The sequence below is a fragment of the Lepus europaeus genome, chromosome 6, assembly GCF_033115175.1.
Source record: "Lepus europaeus isolate LE1 chromosome 6, mLepTim1.pri, whole genome shotgun sequence".
NCBI classification, from domain to species: domain Eukaryota; kingdom Metazoa; phylum Chordata; class Mammalia; order Lagomorpha; family Leporidae; genus Lepus; species Lepus europaeus.
Genome location: NC_084832.1, coordinates 123,408,324 through 123,425,197, shown reverse-complemented (window position 1 = coordinate 123,425,197; position 16,874 = coordinate 123,408,324). Strand labels below are relative to the sequence as shown.

At 50.5% G+C, this 16,874-nt stretch overlaps 1 protein-coding gene across 3 annotated transcripts in view; it reads right to left on the bottom strand.

Moving 5' to 3' along the window:
* The window catches only part of FGD4 (FYVE, RhoGEF and PH domain containing 4), a 149,011-nt gene that overhangs the window by 36,340 nt on the left and 95,797 nt on the right, over positions 1-16,874 (bottom strand). For all 3 annotated transcript variants that reach the window (XM_062195053.1, XM_062195054.1, XM_062195052.1), the window contains exon 4: positions 13,139-13,631. In XM_062195053.1, coding sequence (XP_062051037.1) covers positions 13,139-13,631 — 493 coding nt within the window. The remainder of the gene's footprint in view (positions 1-13,138; positions 13,632-16,874) is intronic.

The window sequence follows — 16,874 nt, the reverse complement described above, 5'->3', positions numbered from 1 at the left end:
GTATTACTCCTGTGTTACAGGCAACAGAGCGAAGAACGAACGCTCACGTTCCCAGGGTCACACGGTGAGATTCCATCCACGCAGGAGAGCGCCGCATGGCAGTCATCAGTGGCTATGTAGTCTAGCGCTCACCCTCACCCTTCTTTGCAACAGAAACCACGACTGTGATAGGTGCCTACAAGCACCCAAACTGCCAAGACGCAACCGCCTGCTTACAAAGCCACCTAAAAAGGGATGTGCTACCTATGACTCATGTTTTCCAACAGGACTCCTATGTAAAGCAGGCTTTTCAGCATTTTAGCAATATTTATCAAGTGTACAAAATTCAGCCACTTTAATATAGTAAGAATAAAATGGCTTCCAACTTTAAAAAACCTACTTTACTGAGACTCATGTATGAGCACATTTTTGGAGAAATATACGATTTATCTGTATGCATGGGGCACTGTTAGACTTACATATAAATAATGAGTCAGGGAATTTAAAAATTGCTAGTTCACTAGGACAATAACCTAGTATTTTTTTTAAACAGGACAGTTAAATGGGTAGCTTCTGTTTAACACTTGCCACTTCAAAACTACAGAACCTGTTTTGTGCTTAGCACTGTACTAAGACCTAAGAATCTCATTTTTTTCTATGCAAAATATACTTATGATTCATACTTGCTTTTTTTGACAGGCAGAGTAGACAGTGAGATAGAGACAGAGAAAAAAGTCTTCCTTCCGTTGGTTCACCCCCAAAATGGCTGCTACGGCTGGCGCTGCACCGATTTGAAGCCAGGAGCCAAGTGCTTCCCCCTGGTCTCCCATGCAGGTGCAGGGCCCAAGCACTTGGGCCATCCTCCACTGCCTTCCCAGGCCACAGCAGAGAGCTGGACTGGAAGAGGAGCAACCAGGACAGAACTGGCGCCCTGACCGGGACTAGAACCCAGGGTGCCAGGACCGCAGGCGGAGGATTAGCCTAGTGAGCCGCGGTGCCAGCCTGATTCATACTTTCAATAAATGGTGTTTTGAAGGCAACTCATCTTTTGGTATCCTTCCATCTTTAAATTAAACAGAATTTTAAAAAACTTGCAAATGCATGGCGGTCCATGGCTATACTAAGAGCTGACTGCCAGGGTGTATCCAACCTACCAGAATAGAAACCGGGAGATTCACTGCCTGACAGTGACCCAGCGTGCAGTTCTCTGTCGTCTGCTGCTGAATGCGCTTCCTAAATACAGCTCTGTCTTTGCACCTCCAGGACCCTGTCGAGGGGTCTGCTTCCTGCCCGCCCCACGCAGGCACAGCCCAGTTGTCAATCACTGTGCCACCAGCTCTGGCATATCCCGCAGTCTTGGTCTTGTCTCCTCACTTGCAGGTGTCACCGGCTCCAGCAGCCCCTTTCAGACCTTTGGGCACAACTCTGCCCTGTGGCAGGTGGCAGGACAGAGCGCCCCCCGCTGCAGCTCATGGGGGCGCTCTAACCCGGCAGGCAGAAGGCGCTCGTGCAGAGCCAGCGAGTCACAGCTGTCCTGCCCCGTCCGTAGCCAGGGACAACATCAGGTGTCCAGACATGCTCTCCTGGGATTCTAACTTCCCCAAAATACAAAAAGTCCTTGTGGTCCGTCCCATATACTTAGGAGAGGTTGTGAACAACCTGCAGTAAATGATCATCAGCTTTATACAGCATCAGAGACTTCTCTGTCCTGGGGAGCTTCTACCACGGTCGGCTGTCAGTCGGTTATATTCTGCCGTGGCCTGGAGGGCACAGGGCTGTACAGGTGCAGGTACCCCTGCGTTCCCAGAAGCCCGTCCACATGTGCAAGCAGTACACACATGGTCGTGTCTCCCACTTCATGAGATGCATCAACACTTTGGTAAGTCATTTTATGGTCGTGCCAGACATCCAAGTCTTCCACGTGGCCCCAGGTAAGCCAGTGACATCCACATAGATCCCCAGGTGCATACTACGTGCCCTGCTCTCCACACCTCACACGAACCCTCCCATGCAATCCTCACCGCTGCCACGAAGGTGAGGAAGCTCCATCTTGGCGAGCCTGGAGAAATTCCCTCAGCCATAAAGCTGCTCACTGACAGACCTCGGTCCAAACCCAGGTGTGGGAGCAATCAAACAAGACTTCACGTTCAGGTAAGATCAAGTAAAAATACCCCAAGGTGGGCCAGGAGTCTCAGGAAGACTGGTAGCCAGCAGGAGGTTCATTGCCAAGTTCACATTCTGTATAAAAGGAGAGAGAGCACCTACAGGGGACAGGCACACAATCTTTCTGTGCAGGTCCCTCCCGCACAGCGCCACAAGCACAAGTGGCCGGTGGCTGCTGCACGTTCCTTGAGCAAGCTTTGCGAGGGCAACCCTGGCACATGCTCCCCCAAACTTGGGTCCTGCACGCTACCCAGCAAAGCTTGCTCTGAGCCTAGAGAACGGGTGAGCAGCACCTTGATCCGAGTGCTTAAATGACATCCTTTTGAGACGGAGGACGTAGGTAGGGTTACCTGCATGAGGCCAGACAGGAAGGCAGCGGCAGCAAAGAGAGAACCGTGGCCCTCTTACACCTCCCATTTGGAATACATGAGAACATACTATACACCGAGTTGTGCAGAAATTAAATAGGCACCAAGAACCTACTACATCCACACACCTGCAGTAACTCAATCAACCCACCTCAAGGCAGAGCACCCAAGTAATTGTCATGAACATTTCCCCACAGTTAAAACCTCATACACCCTCACCACAGGGCCTCGCGCGGTGACAAGCGGTGGTCCTGGGCCACGAGACACAACACCAGGAAAGCAAGGTTAACAGGAGGCAGGCAGTTACTTCTGTCAGTCCAGCAAGCAACCCGCGGCTCCCGTGAGAACTTGCAGAGAGGTGCCAGTCCCCCAGCAGAGGAGACTGAAGGTGGGGCGCCATTCAACCACGTCTCCGGTCTTGGGTCTGGTACCCTGACTTGCAAGTGAGGGGACGCAACCACTCGCAGGCATCAGGCTCTGTTTTAAGCACGACTATTAAACGATCCACACCTCTAACCGTGTTATGAAGCAGATCCATGATGTCCACTTCACAGCAGAGGCATCTGGGGGCCAGAGAGACTGACCTTACTCTACTCAAAGTCACAGAGCTCATAAATGCCCAGGCAGGACTCAAACCCACAGCGTCTGCCTGTGAGTCTGCTCTTGTCCACCAGGTTGCGGGAATGGCCCTCTGTGTGGTGTTTCAAGCCGCGCGCACAAACTGCCATGTCTCCCAGGTCTTACTCTTCCATTTCTCCTCCAGGCTCACTAAGCCAGTTCCTTCTGCACTCTGACGTTGCAGCACCAGATCCTGCCCATTTCTGGCACTCTGCGCCCCTTGTGTGCACAGCCCCACTCTCACAGACCAAAGCCCTCAGAAACAGGGTCACAATGCGAGGCATTAGGTGGGTTCATTGGCAGCTACGCAAGACCCCTGTAAGGGTGGAGAAGACGTCACCTGCTCTGTCCTGGGGGCTGCCGTCACAAAAGATGAGCAAAGAAGCAGGTGTTTTAGACACAGCCCAGAACGGTCCCTGATCCTGCCGGTAAGCAAAGACCTGTCACTCGCTGATTAAACTCCTGTCTCCATGGCTGCTTGTCAGCCCTACCCTCACAGACCCATCAAAGGTGTGTGCCTCTAAAACCCTTTCTGCTCTGCTGACTGGACATAATTTCAATCCCTTCCACTAGCCAGTCCAAAAGCGACGCACCCTTTTTGGCCATTTTGTGTGATGAAAGACCCCGCCCTCGCAAGAACCTCCTCCCTGGGAGCCCACCACTCCCACTGCTGCAACAGGAGGCTTCCAGCTTTCAACAGACTCAAGCTGTGCTCATGCTCACTGTCCCCATGGGACAAGAACCAACGCGGCCCTCCTCCTGTAAGCATCCCACTGACCTCCAGGGGGCACTGCCCAAATCCAGGCGACGGAGCAAGGGCAAAAAGCTTAGGTCACCTACATAACACCAAGCAGGCCGCCATTTCTCTGCCCTGCTAATACAGCTCCGCCCCACCTGGACTGCTGGACCACCATCTCAAGAGTCCAGCCATCGGCCTGAGCTCTCCCCATCCTCCCACACTCTCTCCCCACAGCTCAGCCCAAGTCCAGCCTCAGCCTAAGCCCACACCCCTCCCAGCACACACTGTGACATGCTGGACATTCTGGACCAGCCCAAGCTCTCCCTCTATCTTAGGAATAACCTGGTCTGCCTGTGGCTTCATACTTTGTCTCTTTCCTGACACACGCACCAGGCCCAGGAGCCGCCCCAGCGCTGTGGTCCTCAGGGCCTCCTCGCCCCACTGAGTCCAGATGCTGCCTGACTTCTACAGCGAATCCTGCCGAATGCCGGCTTTATCTGGCAGCTCTTGGCTCACTGCCTCCTGGTGCTGTAACGGTCGTGTGCAGACCCTGAACCATCGGTCTCAAGGTCAAGTCTTCTCTCGGTTGTCCCTGCAGCACCTTGACCACGATGCATAAGCAACATCAGTCAACTCAGCTGCATCCAATCACCCAACTCCACTGAGCTTGGGAGGGGTTTGGCGTTGAAGTCCACTGCAGGTCCAGGTCTCGGGGGGAACGCCTACTTCTGTATTCTAGGTGGCGACCAGGCTGTTTTCCTCAAAGTCACCAATATGGCTGTGCCTTCCACCCCATCAGTCCCTGTTTCCAAAACACTGCACTCTCTTTCCTCTTGCACGGCCCATTCTGTTCCCGTCCCAGGATGTGTGTTCTCCAGCGCCAGTGCTCAGCCCGCTCCGGCTCCTGCTCATCGTACTTGGCGGCAGCCCTGCCCACATGCGTGTCCTCCTACACCCTCCTTCCTGGCTCCAGGGCCCTGGCTTCACCGGCTTAGTGAACATCTCCAGAGGGACGCCTTTCAGGAGCCAGGAACACAAGTGCATTAGCACCTCCACAGCCTCCTCCATCCACAGCCGCACCACCGTCCCTGCTGTCACAAACTGCTGGGAAGCCCAGGCCTGCAGACCTGCGTGAAGCGACTTGTCCGAGGTCATCGGCCAGCAAGTGGACGGAGCTGGGAGTGAACTCGGGTGCTGTAGGTCCACAGTCTTCACGTCTAACCAATAGCCAGAATGCCTCTGGAATATTCCATCTTGGTAGTACATGTCTTCACAAAGACCTTCCAGGAGCCCCTAAATTTAAGACATCAAATCTAATATTTTGCCTTCCTCCAACCTCTTGAAGACCTCCCATGATGCATGGACTGAAGACAATTTTTTAATACAAAACTTATCTTTTAATTCCATGTTCCAGAAACCTTTCAAGCACCCACGTGTTTTTTTCCTTCCATGCTCCCACTCACCAGGCCGCTCCACCCGACAGCTGGGCTGGCGCAGGGGCTTCCTAACCTTGAACCCTGCTCCGGCTGACCTTCCTCTGATCTGACTCATTCTTCTAAAACCCACAGCTGTGTCATCATGTCCCTTCCATGGTGTAATTAAGTGCTCCAAGGCCACAGTATTAGGCTTGTCGAAGTCGGAATTAACATGGGAAATTACCTACGTTTGATCCAACAACACAGGATCTGGAGTGGCCACACATTATGCTACTGAACATGACTTTCAAATGTTAGTTCAGAAAAACAACCAGCAACAGTGAACGCTGAAGTGGTTCTCTCTGGGTAGTGGAAAAATGGGAAATATGGGTGGATTTTTATATTTTTTAGGCTTCGCTGCATCTCCTTGTTTTTCGATGAGAATTATTAACTTTTATTCCATTTAAAAATAAACCCCCTTTTTAAAGGTATCTGTTATTTTCAGGAAAAAGTAAAACCTAAGCACAGGAAACCCATGCAACTTGTCCTTAGCTTCCTCTTTTTAAGCCAGGCCCTCCACCTACTCCCTTCTCCCCCGCCCCACCCCAACCTCACCTCCCTAGCCCCTCCGGCCTCAGTCTGAAGCTCCCGCCATCACGGCCCCACCTTCCTGCTTCTGGCTCAGGGCTCACAGGTCCCCTCAGCCCGGCACAGGCCCTCGGTGACCACGAAGCACTGGTCCACTGTGTCTTCAAGTCCACTTGAGCTACTCCCCAGCGGCCTGGCCCCAGCCAGCACTCCTGTTTCCGGAGCGCTCCGTGCACTGTGCCACAGCAAGGTCTGTCTGCCTACCTGCCTCCCTTCAGCCCACGGCTGGGACAGGATGTATTAGCTCTCACCAGCGCTTCCAGCACCCAGAAGAGTGAGCCTGGCACACTGACCTTTCAAACCAAACAGGGGCTGAGTGTGCAGATCCAAGCTCTGAGGTTCGTTTTTCTCAAGTCTTTCTTTATCTTTCCAACATGCTAAACTGAGTAGCTGAAAACAGACTTTTCTGAGTTCACCACTCAGCTCCAAGGGAACCGAGAAAACCGGCTGTCAGGATTTTTAGGAACTATGCCCACGGGTGGCAGGGCAGCTTTTCCCTCCTGCATGCACCATTTTAAACTCCTGTAGTAAAATCCACCCTTGGCGCCTGCATGGTAACACCAACAGCACGGATGAGAAGGGCTGTACTGCTTCTTTGCTTGCAGTTCTACTTTTTCACAATTAAAACTCATTTTTCAACAGAAGAAACAACAAGGAAGAACTTACTGTTTGTCTTTAACATGATCTTAACAGCTGTCTAAGATGTGAACCAACAGAAATATAAAATTTAAAAAAACAAAAACTATGGGGCTGGCGCTGTGGCTCACTTGGTTAATCCTCCGCCTGCAGCACCAGCATCCCATATGGGCGCCGGATTCTGTCCCGGTTGCTCCTCTTCCAGTCCAGCTCTCTGCTGTGGCCCAGGAAGGCAGTGGAGGATGGCCCAAGTGCTTGGGCCCTGCACCCACATGGGAGACCAGGAGGAAGCACCTGGCTCCTGGCTTCAGATCGGTGCAGCGCACCGGCTGTAGCAGCCATTTGGGGGGGTGAACCAGCAGAAGGAAGACCTTTCACTCTCTCTCTCTCTCTGCCTGTCAAAAAAACCAAAACCAAAACAAAACCTTGTTGTGGGGCAGCCCAGCAGGTTAAGCCACTACTCGGTGACACTGGCACCCACCCAGGTGCACAGGCTCCAGTCCTCAATGCTCCACTTTCGAGCCAGCTCCTTGCTAATGCACCTGAGAAAGCAGAACATGGCCCAAGTGGTTGGCCCCTGCACCCACATGGGAGACCACCCTCCTGCCTTCAGCCTGGCCCCGACACTGCTATTGCAGCCATTTAGGGAGTGAACCAGTGTATAGAAGGAATTTCTTTTTTTTCCCATCCCCATCCTACCCCTTTCAGTTTGTGTGTGTGTGTGTGTGTGTCCCTGTGCCTTTCAAGTGAATAACTAAATCTTAAAAAATACAACTTGTTGCCCAGCACAAAGAAACAGACCACCAAGGTAAGCATGATGTTCTAACTCTCAGACAACCTTAATGCCAAACAGTACAGCCAGTGAAGTTCATCAGCAACCTTGAGACTTCCAACTGGGCAGTGGGCAGAAACGAACGGAAGAGGAAAAGTGAGCTCCCTTGGCAGGCAGCACTGGCTTTCCTACTCACGATTTGCTTCTCAATTCAATTCTGTCATTCCTACCCCCAGGACAAGATTTTTATTTCCGTTTAACAGTTGTAAACAATCATGGCTTATACAAAATATAACTCCATTGAGAATTAAAAATCAGGAGCAACAGGGCCGGCGCAGTGGTCTAACAGGTTAAGCTTCGCCTGCAGCACCGGCATCCAATATGTGCACTGGTTCGAGTCTAGGGATGTGGTGACTCTGCCTAGTGGAGCTTACATCCCACAGGGCCTCTGTCTTCACTGACTGTCAGTCCCCACAGGAAACCGAATGGTAAAAACTCTCACAGATTTGTCATTCACTCACTGTATAAAGCTTCGTTTTCTTTGTTCCAAAACTGTTGAAATGAAATAACATCTATTAAAGCTGTAAAACGGGCCACCACTGTTCTTAGTTTACACCTAAAGAAATTGTCAGAGCCTGTGCTGTGGCATAGTGGGTGAAGCCACCACATGCAATGCCAGCATCCCATATGGGCGCTGGTTCAAGTCCTGGCTGCTCCTTTTCCAGTCCAGCTCTCTGCTATGGCCTGGGAAAGCAGCAGAGGATGGCCCAAGTGCTTAGGCCCTTGCACCCACATGGGAGACCTGGAAGAAGCTCCTGGCTCCTGACTTTGGATCGGCCCACCTCTGGCTGTTGCAGCCATTTGGGGAGTGAGCCAGCGGGTGGGAAACTTCTGTTTCTCTGTCTCCCTCAAACTCTGCCTCTCAAATCAATCTTTAAAAAAAAAAATCCATAACCATGAAATGAACAGTTAATGCTTCCCCAAGTCCCAACTGTTCACGTCCCTCCTTCACCTTCATTACAGAGATTCTATTAACGTAGGTCAAATGAAGAATCATCTTTTTCCTCTAACCCTGTTATATTCCTGCTTTAGAAAAAGATAGATTTATTTATTTATTTATTTATTTGGAAGGCAGAGTTACAAAGAGCGAGAAAGGTCTTCCATCCATTGGTTCACTTCCCAAATGGTCACAACAGTCTGAGCCAGGTTGATCTGAAGCCAGAAGCCAGGAGCTTCATCTGGGTCTCCCATGTGTATGGCAAGGGTTCAAGTACTTGGGCCATCCTCTGCTGCTTTCCCAGGCACATTAGCTGGGAGCTGGATCGGAAGTGGAGCACCTAGGACAGGAACCAGCACCTATATGGAATGTCAGCACTGCAGGTGGCAGTTTCACCTGCTACACTACAGCACCAACCCTTATTATATTCTCACTAAAACTGTTGTTAGAGTTTTAATACATCACAACTTTGATCTTCTGTTGCCAGTGACAGAGGTATGTTATCTATATAAATTTTAAGGTACAACTCTATACATTTATATTTCATAACATTTTCCATGTATTTAGTATTTAGTTTATTTGGAAAGCAGAGAGAAAAGAGAGAGTGATCTTCCATCTACTCGTTCACTTCCCAAATGGCCTGCAAAAGCCAGGGCTGGGCCAGACCAAAGCCAGGACCTCAGGGCCCCATCCTGGTCTCCCACACAGCCAAGCACTTGATGATCATCGATCGCCTCCCAGTGTGTGTGTTAGCAGAAAGCTGGATCGGAAACGGCATGGGCTCAAATTCAAGGTCTCTGACGTGGGACGAGGGCAATCCCAGCACTGCCTGACCACTGGCAAGCATCCGCCCCACCCACTGCCACTGGGTTGACTGTAGGAAATCCAGAGGAAGGAAACAGAATAAATGTGGGAAAACCAACCAACGCAGCCCGTTAACATTCATCCTAGATATTACAAGGCTCATGAAATCATCAAGGTAAGTCTTCATTTACATGACACTATCAAGGAATGCATCATTCTCACTGGACCGTTTGCAGACAACTGAAGCTTATAAACTGAGGTATAAACATTCAAGAAAAGGCAAGCATTTTTGTTAAATGAAATTCATTCTAAAATGCACTGACCCATGTACCTGAGTCTCATAAACAGAGTATACTTCACGTAGTTTATTTATGATAGCTGAAATTCACCGCGCCTACAGGACGCCTCCAAGGCAAACAGGCGCACACACACACACACACACACACTGTACGGCTCTGCATTTTATTCCCTGTAATTACGCGTTAGAAACATTTCCTGTAACATCTCCCCTCTTGCAGATTTCAGTTGCTTAACCTGCTGAAATCAAGATCACACTCACTTCAAAGATACTGTTACCACCTTGTAGGCAGCAGCTCAAGGTGTCACAGGGTGCTAACAATTTTCTTTTCGTTTAGCGGTGCAAAAAAACCTATCCCTGCAAAAGTGCAGCTTTGCTAGAATGAGCTGAAGCCGATAGTTTCAATGAGTTACATAGTCTATATTTCCCAGTGAAAGCAATTCTTGATCAAAATACTCCAGACCATCAGTGAACCAGTTCACAAGCTGAGAGCATTTTCAAATCAGTTTCCAAATAGTTAGGAACAGCTGTTTGTGACGCAGTGCAATGTGCACCTGTACTCCCAGTTACACTGGTCCCCTCCTTTCTTCATCTCCTCATTGCCTGACTTGTACTGGGCATCTGAGAAATGCCCATTAAATATAGTACTAGTTTAAATAAAACTTACTTGGCTTTGCTCATGTAAATCTGTATACCCAGTTCTACGAAGATCGGAATAACTTCTTTTTTTTTTTTTCAGTTGCCTGCATAGTGAGACTCACAATTCTGTTATGCCTGAGAAGTCCAGCATGTTAGGTTAAAAAGCAGCTGACGACTGGGAGGACCTGGCCGATGAGGGAATATCCCTACATAGGGCAGCACAGAGCTACAGTGTTATCACCCGATGGGGCCTTCAGATCGTACGTTGTTCACATCCTCTAACTAATAAACCCAAGAGGAACTTTACTGACTCGCTCAAACTCACACTGCTAGTTAGTGGACGAGCCACAAGTAGCCTCAAGACTTCCAGGATCCATTTGTTGGAGCTACTCTAAGACTACTAACACTTCCATTTGTAAAGGTTTTCCATTTTCACTGCAGTAAAATATACCTGACAATATTAGCCAGGTTGCAACACTAACATTTATGTTTCCGTTCTGAAACAAGGGGAAGGAAACACACAAAAGCTCAGAGCAGCACCGGAGGTGGAGTCCGCACATCAGTACTAAAACCAAACCTTCTCTCCCAAGTCTCTCCCAAATGAATGAATAAACCAAACGTGTCCCCTTTGAGCTGGGAAAGACGTGGTGTTTGGAGCAAGAGCCTTGCAAAGACAATGTTCTTCTCCCTCCCACACGCAGCGCCTACCATCCACCACTCCAGGAACACCAGGAAGAACAGCCAGCTGGGCTGTGTTTCACAGCCAAGTCCTAACCGCATGTCTCCCAAACTGAGCCAGACTCACGGGGACAAGGTGCGGTCAATAATAACAGCAACAGGAAAACAACACACAGCACCCGCAACCCCAGGCTTTATCACCCACTGAGACGGTTCCCTTGATAGGAGCAGCTCTTACTGTTCCGTAGTCACTGGATGGTGGCATCATCCCAAGCGTAGCCCGGCTTCTTGGTCCTAATGCTCTTGTCCCTTCACCATGGCTCAGGCACAGAGCCCTCGCAGCGAGCCCGGCGTGCAGATAGGAAGAGCCCCGTTCGCTGCCGTGCTGTTTCCTACCCATTTCAGATCATGTTACCAAACATGACTCATTCTCTCCCACTCACTTCCTTATTTAAACTTTCCCTGCTGAACAGTCAGCATTTAAATTAATGCACTAGCTGGAAAGAAAGAAACCATGGACTCTTCTTCATTTGGGATTTTTTTTTTCAGGATCAGTGAAAACTGAACCTGGAGATTGATTCCATGTCAGTTAAGCTTTGAAAAGCAGTCACCAACCGCGTTTTATAGTATCAGCCCTTCTAACTTTCTGCCCTTATTAACACAAACTGAGACACAGCACCACAAAGAATCCTAGAGAGATTTAAGACTTGGATCTGTCATTTACAGATTTTCCTACAATCGTCAAATTTTTAATTTTTCCAATATCCCACCTAAGTCCCTCTTACTGATGACACTAAATAATTCAGAAAGGGAAACTTTGTTCTTGTATTCCAGGAAGGGAACGGTTTTCTGACACCAGGGAAATGTATGGTGATACTCCTACAACACCTCCGATCCAAGAAATCCCCAGGCCTTTGTCAAGGCCATGTTTACCAATACTCCCAAAGCATAATGCTCACCAGTTTCCAATGCCCTTGTTCATGGAATTATACAAAGATTTCTGCTGTGACACAAGTAAATTATGAATATGAGGGGACTTCAAAAAATCTGTAGAAAAATGCAATTGAGTTTATTTTGGTACAAAAATTTTTTTCCAAAGATTTTTATTTATTTGAAAGGCAGAGTTAGAGACAGAGATAGAGATTGATCTTCCATCCCCTGGTTCACTTCCCAAACAGCCAGGCTGAAGCCAGGAGGCTGGAACTCCATCCAGGTCTCCCACAAAGCTGCAGGGGCCCAAACACTTGGGCCATTCTCTGCTGCTTTCCCAGGCCCATTAGCAGGGACCTGGATTGGAAGTGGAGCAGCCAGGACTCCAACCAGGAGCCAGTATGGGTTGCTAGTGTGGTGCCACAAGGCTGGCACCTCCCCCTTTTGTTTGCATAACATGTAGAAGATACATATTACGAAAAAAAAAAAAAAAAAGCCCTGCATGGGTTTCAAAATAATTTTTCCACCAAGGCAAGTGTGAGCTTTGAGTTCCCCTTTTTCGTAGACTTTCTGAAGTCCCCTTATCTGTTCCAGTGGCAGGTCAGCTTTCTCGGAGCTGAGATTTTGCACGTGCACACCAACAGCATCCAGGTGTACCTCCTCCTGAGACAGGACTTGCACCCGCGGTTGGCCACGCTCCTGCCCTCTCTAAAGCATCCTATCGGTGGCCTCTGCATCCATCAACCTTTCCTGCCTTCATCCATTTATTCTTGTTGCAGACACACAGCACAGCCTAGGAGTCAGCCCTGGGCTTCACTGGTGACACACGGCGGTGTGACCTTGGAACAGGACCAATCTTTCTCCTGTAAAGGAACTGCTGAACTAAAATGATCCCTAGGTGCCTGTTGAACGCCAACATTAAGCCATTGATCATAAAACTGGGTAGCAATTAGGAAACATGAAAAAGACGAGAAGCCTAGAGCTCTGCATCTAATCCACTGAATAACCTGGGAATACGTCCATGTTCGTGGCCACACAAGCAGCAAGTGGTGAATCCGTCTTCCAAGTCTGCTACTTCTTTAACTAGGCAAGAAACTTCTGAAAAACGCCGACTGTGGCACCTGCTCTTGCTGGGACCTCACCTGGGGCGTGGGGGGATGCAGCACCCACCCCGGCCCCTCCCCAGGAATGTTCTCTTCCCACCGGACAAGAGCACACGTGTGCTTTTCCTCTATCCGAGTCTCCTCTGCTCTGACTCCTGACACCCCAAGAGACATCAACACAAAGACAAACAGTGCAGTTGCTGCCGACGCAGGAGGGGGAAGGTCCAGTAGCACAGGAGCCCGCAGGGCCTGGAGCCGCCGCTGTGAGCGCCAGGCCTGCGCAGGGCTTGGCACTGTGGCTTGAGGGTTTACAAGGGTAGCAGGCAGCCCCCGCGGAGCCCCGCGCTCTACCTTCAGCTCCGCCGGCTGGTCCGGCTGCTCCGGGTCTAGAGGGCTCTCTCCATCGTCCCTCTCCTGTGCCTTGGCTTCCAAGTCCACCGCTCCTGCTAGGGGCAGCTGGGAGCCACCGCCGGCCTCCGAAGCGATCCCATCACAGTCGTCGGCGGCGGCAGGTGATGCAGGGCCAGGGGCCGCCGCGTCTCCCTCTCCGTTCACCATGTGCGCATCAAGCAAAGGTTGGGAAGGCTGCGTGGGCGCCTCGGCGCTCAGCAGGGCTGCTTTGTCCTCGGCGCTCAAGGTCTGACCCTTTGCGGCCATCACACCGTTAGCCACGCAAGTCTGGGGGCCCTGAGTCTGGCTGGCACCATTGCCTAGTGGGTGGGGCGGGGGCGGGGAGAGCAGCTTTTGTGGCGGGGAGGCTGTCAGTCCGTGCCTTGCGGGGGTTCTGGGAGCATTTGGGTTCGCAGCGGAATCTTTCTTCAAATCAGTACAATTTGATAACACACTGAAAGATAAAGAGAAAGCATGGAGTCATCAGCAGGGGAAAGGTCTGGAATAAAGACGTTATTCCACTCCAATCAGCGATTCTGTGCATTTTCCCCCCATGTCTGCTTCAAATATTCCTCCTAGGCCGGCGCCGCAGCTCAATAGGCTAATCCTCTGTCTTGCGGCGCCGGCACACCGGGTTCTAGTCCCCGTCGGGGCACCGGATTCTGTCCCGGTTGCCCCTCTTCCAGGCCAGCTCTCTGCTGTGGCCCAGCAGGGCAGTGGAGGATGGCCCAAGTGCTTGGGCCCTGCACCTGCATGGGAGACCAGGAGAAGCACCTGGCTCCTGGCTTCGGATCAGCGTGGTGCGCCGGCCGCAGCAGCCATTGGAGGGTGACCAACGGCAAAGGAAGACCTTTCTCCCTGTCTCTCTCTCTCACTGTCCACTCTGCCCGTCAAAAAAAAAAAAAAAAAAAAAAAGGCAACAACAAAAAAAAAAACCCCAAATATTCCTCCTGAGATGCTGTTCGCATTTAAATAGACAATGGAGTGGCCTGGACGTCTCCGTGGGCTGTGTGGAACTGTCACTAGTTAGTCCTAAGATGTGACCGTAAGAAAGTTACATTTAGCCAAGTCTCTCCCTGAGATTTTAACTTGAGCGTTTTGAAAACAGTTACGGCCAGCCTTCAACGCAGGAACAGATTATGGAACAAAAACATATTTTGATTAGGAAAGCAGAATATATTCTCAAAGGCTGTATTAAACACACGGCATCACCCTCCTAATGGTCTCTTCGACCTCCTCCAATCTCTTCTTTACAAGTGAGACAGAGGTTCAAACTCTGAGGGCCAGAACGTGGGAGGCAGCAGTGATGGCTCAAGAAATGGGGTTCCTGCCACCCCTGTGGGCGATCTCAACGACTGAGTTCCCAACTCCCAGCTCTGGCCTGACCCAGGCCCAGCTGTCGCCAGCATTTGAGGAGTGATCTGGCGGCTGTAAGACCCCCTTTCCCCACCGTGTATGTGAGTGTGTGCGTGTGCGTGTGCCGTGTCATGCAGAGGAGATCTGGGGTACATACAGGAGGGGAAAGGGTTAGGGAAGGCAGTAGTTCAAACAGAACCTAAACGATTCTTGTTGTTTTATAGACAGCAAACCACAGAGGAAAACAGTTGGCTTTGCCGTCTCCTTGGGAAAACCAACGTTGAGGTCTGCAGGAAAATGTTATTCATGGCTGAAATCCTGAAGTCCATCACAGGTTAAACAGAAAGAGGGAAAGAGGCAGGGGGAGAAAAAAGGAAACCACAGCCAAAACACAAAGTCTGTGCACTTGCTTCAGGGGACTCTTCCTACTGCAACGCTGTCACACGCAGGGAAGGTCTTCGGGTAAGGGTGCCCTGGCCGTCACCATCTGTCAGGTTCCTGCGGGCCTCAGGTGGGACTCTCCCACAAAGTGCTGGGGAAGCTGGGACAACCAGCATTCAAGTAGAAAACCACCCTGCGGGCGCTTGGCTCACAAGCATTCCCACCCAAGTCTTCCAGACCCAAGGAAGCATGAATCCACCAGGGTGTGCTAGTGACTGCCTGCCAGGAGGTGTCATACTTGTGCTGGCAGGGGGCTCTGGCACAAAGGATGCTGTCCTATCTGACGCGCCCAGACCCCAACCTCTACCCCCAAGTCTAGACTCACAACACACCTGCCTCCACGCCATGGTAACAGACAGTCCATCTGTCCTAGGAGCAAAGCTTCAGGCTCTGCATCAAAGAATCAACTGAAATCGGTATTAAGTGCGCAAACAGCAGACATTTTTCATGTGTAGGGAAGAATCCAAAACAATGCGCACAGTGACGGAGCAACCCCACCCGGATCTGCCCCTAAAAGCTGGGGATGTGGCGGGGTGGGGAGGGGGCACCAGCCTCTCCTCACATGGTGGGCGGCCCCTTGGAGTCTGCCAACAGCAGGGGCTGGGCTCTGCTGTTATTAAATCAACTGACTGAGAAGCAAAGGATGTTTTTAATGAGATTAAATCATCCCAGTAAAGAGTTAAAATTCAAGATGGTTAAAGTATTTTATAAATCCTACTTGAGGGCCGGCGCCATGGCTTAACAGGCTAATCCTCCACCTTGCGGCACCGGCACAATGGGTTCTAGTCCTGGTTGGGGCACTGGCTTCTATCCCGGTTGCCCCTCTTCCAGGCCAGCTCTCTGCTATGGCCCGGGAAGGCAGTGGAGGATGGCCCAAGTGCTTGGGCCCTGCACCCGCATGGGAGACCAGGAGAAGCACCTGGCTCCTGGCTTCGGATCAGCGCAGTGCGCCGGCCACAGCGGCCATTGGAGGGTGAACCAACGGCAAAAAGGAAGACCTTTCTCTCTGTCTCTCTCTCTCACTATCCACTCTGCCTGTAAAAAAAAAAAAAAAATCCGACTTGAGAAGGCAGATACGGATGCTTAAATATTTATGACCGAAGCTCCCACAATTGATCAGGATGAACAATGAAGGCCGCCTTCTAAATCACTTTTCTCCAGAACTTGGAACTAAATATAGTCTCATTTTGCATCAGGGACACTGCAGTTCTGTGCTTGGTCACAGTTCCCAGGCGATTCTGAACGTATTTCCAAAGCTATGATTTCATTAGCTAAATGACAGTGAATCTAATAAATACATAAAATCATCTAAAAGGAAGCCACTGCCCAGATTACACTGCAGTGGATGGAGATATTCGTACTCAGTGCTGAAAGAGGAACTGCTTACAGTTCAAGTGCAAGCTTCTGGGTGATAGTTAGAAACAAAATCCATCGGATAATTCTTTTTAAAATTTTTTACCAGTGATTTAAAGAAAATTTGTTTTTGACAGGCAGAGTTAGACAGTGAGAGAGAGACAGAGTGAAAGGTCTCCTTTCTGTTGGTTCACCCCACAAACGGCCGCCACAGCCGGCGCTGCGCCGGCTTCCTCCTGGTCTCCTATGCGGGTGCAGGGCCCAAGCACTTGGGCCATCCTCCACTGCACTCCCAGGCCACAGCAGAGAGCTGGCCTGGGAGAGGGGCAACCGGGACAGAATCCGGCGCCCCAACCGGGACTAGAACTCGCGGTGCCAGCACCGCAGGCGGAGGAATAGCCTAGTGAGCCACGGCGCCGGCTGATTTAAAATTTTTTAAGCCAGTGATGGGAAACGTGCCAAAAGCTTCTGGAAAAACAAGTGAGGGTCTTCCCAACATTAAAAATAAATAAATATGAAAGCCCCCCCCCCCCCCCACACACACATA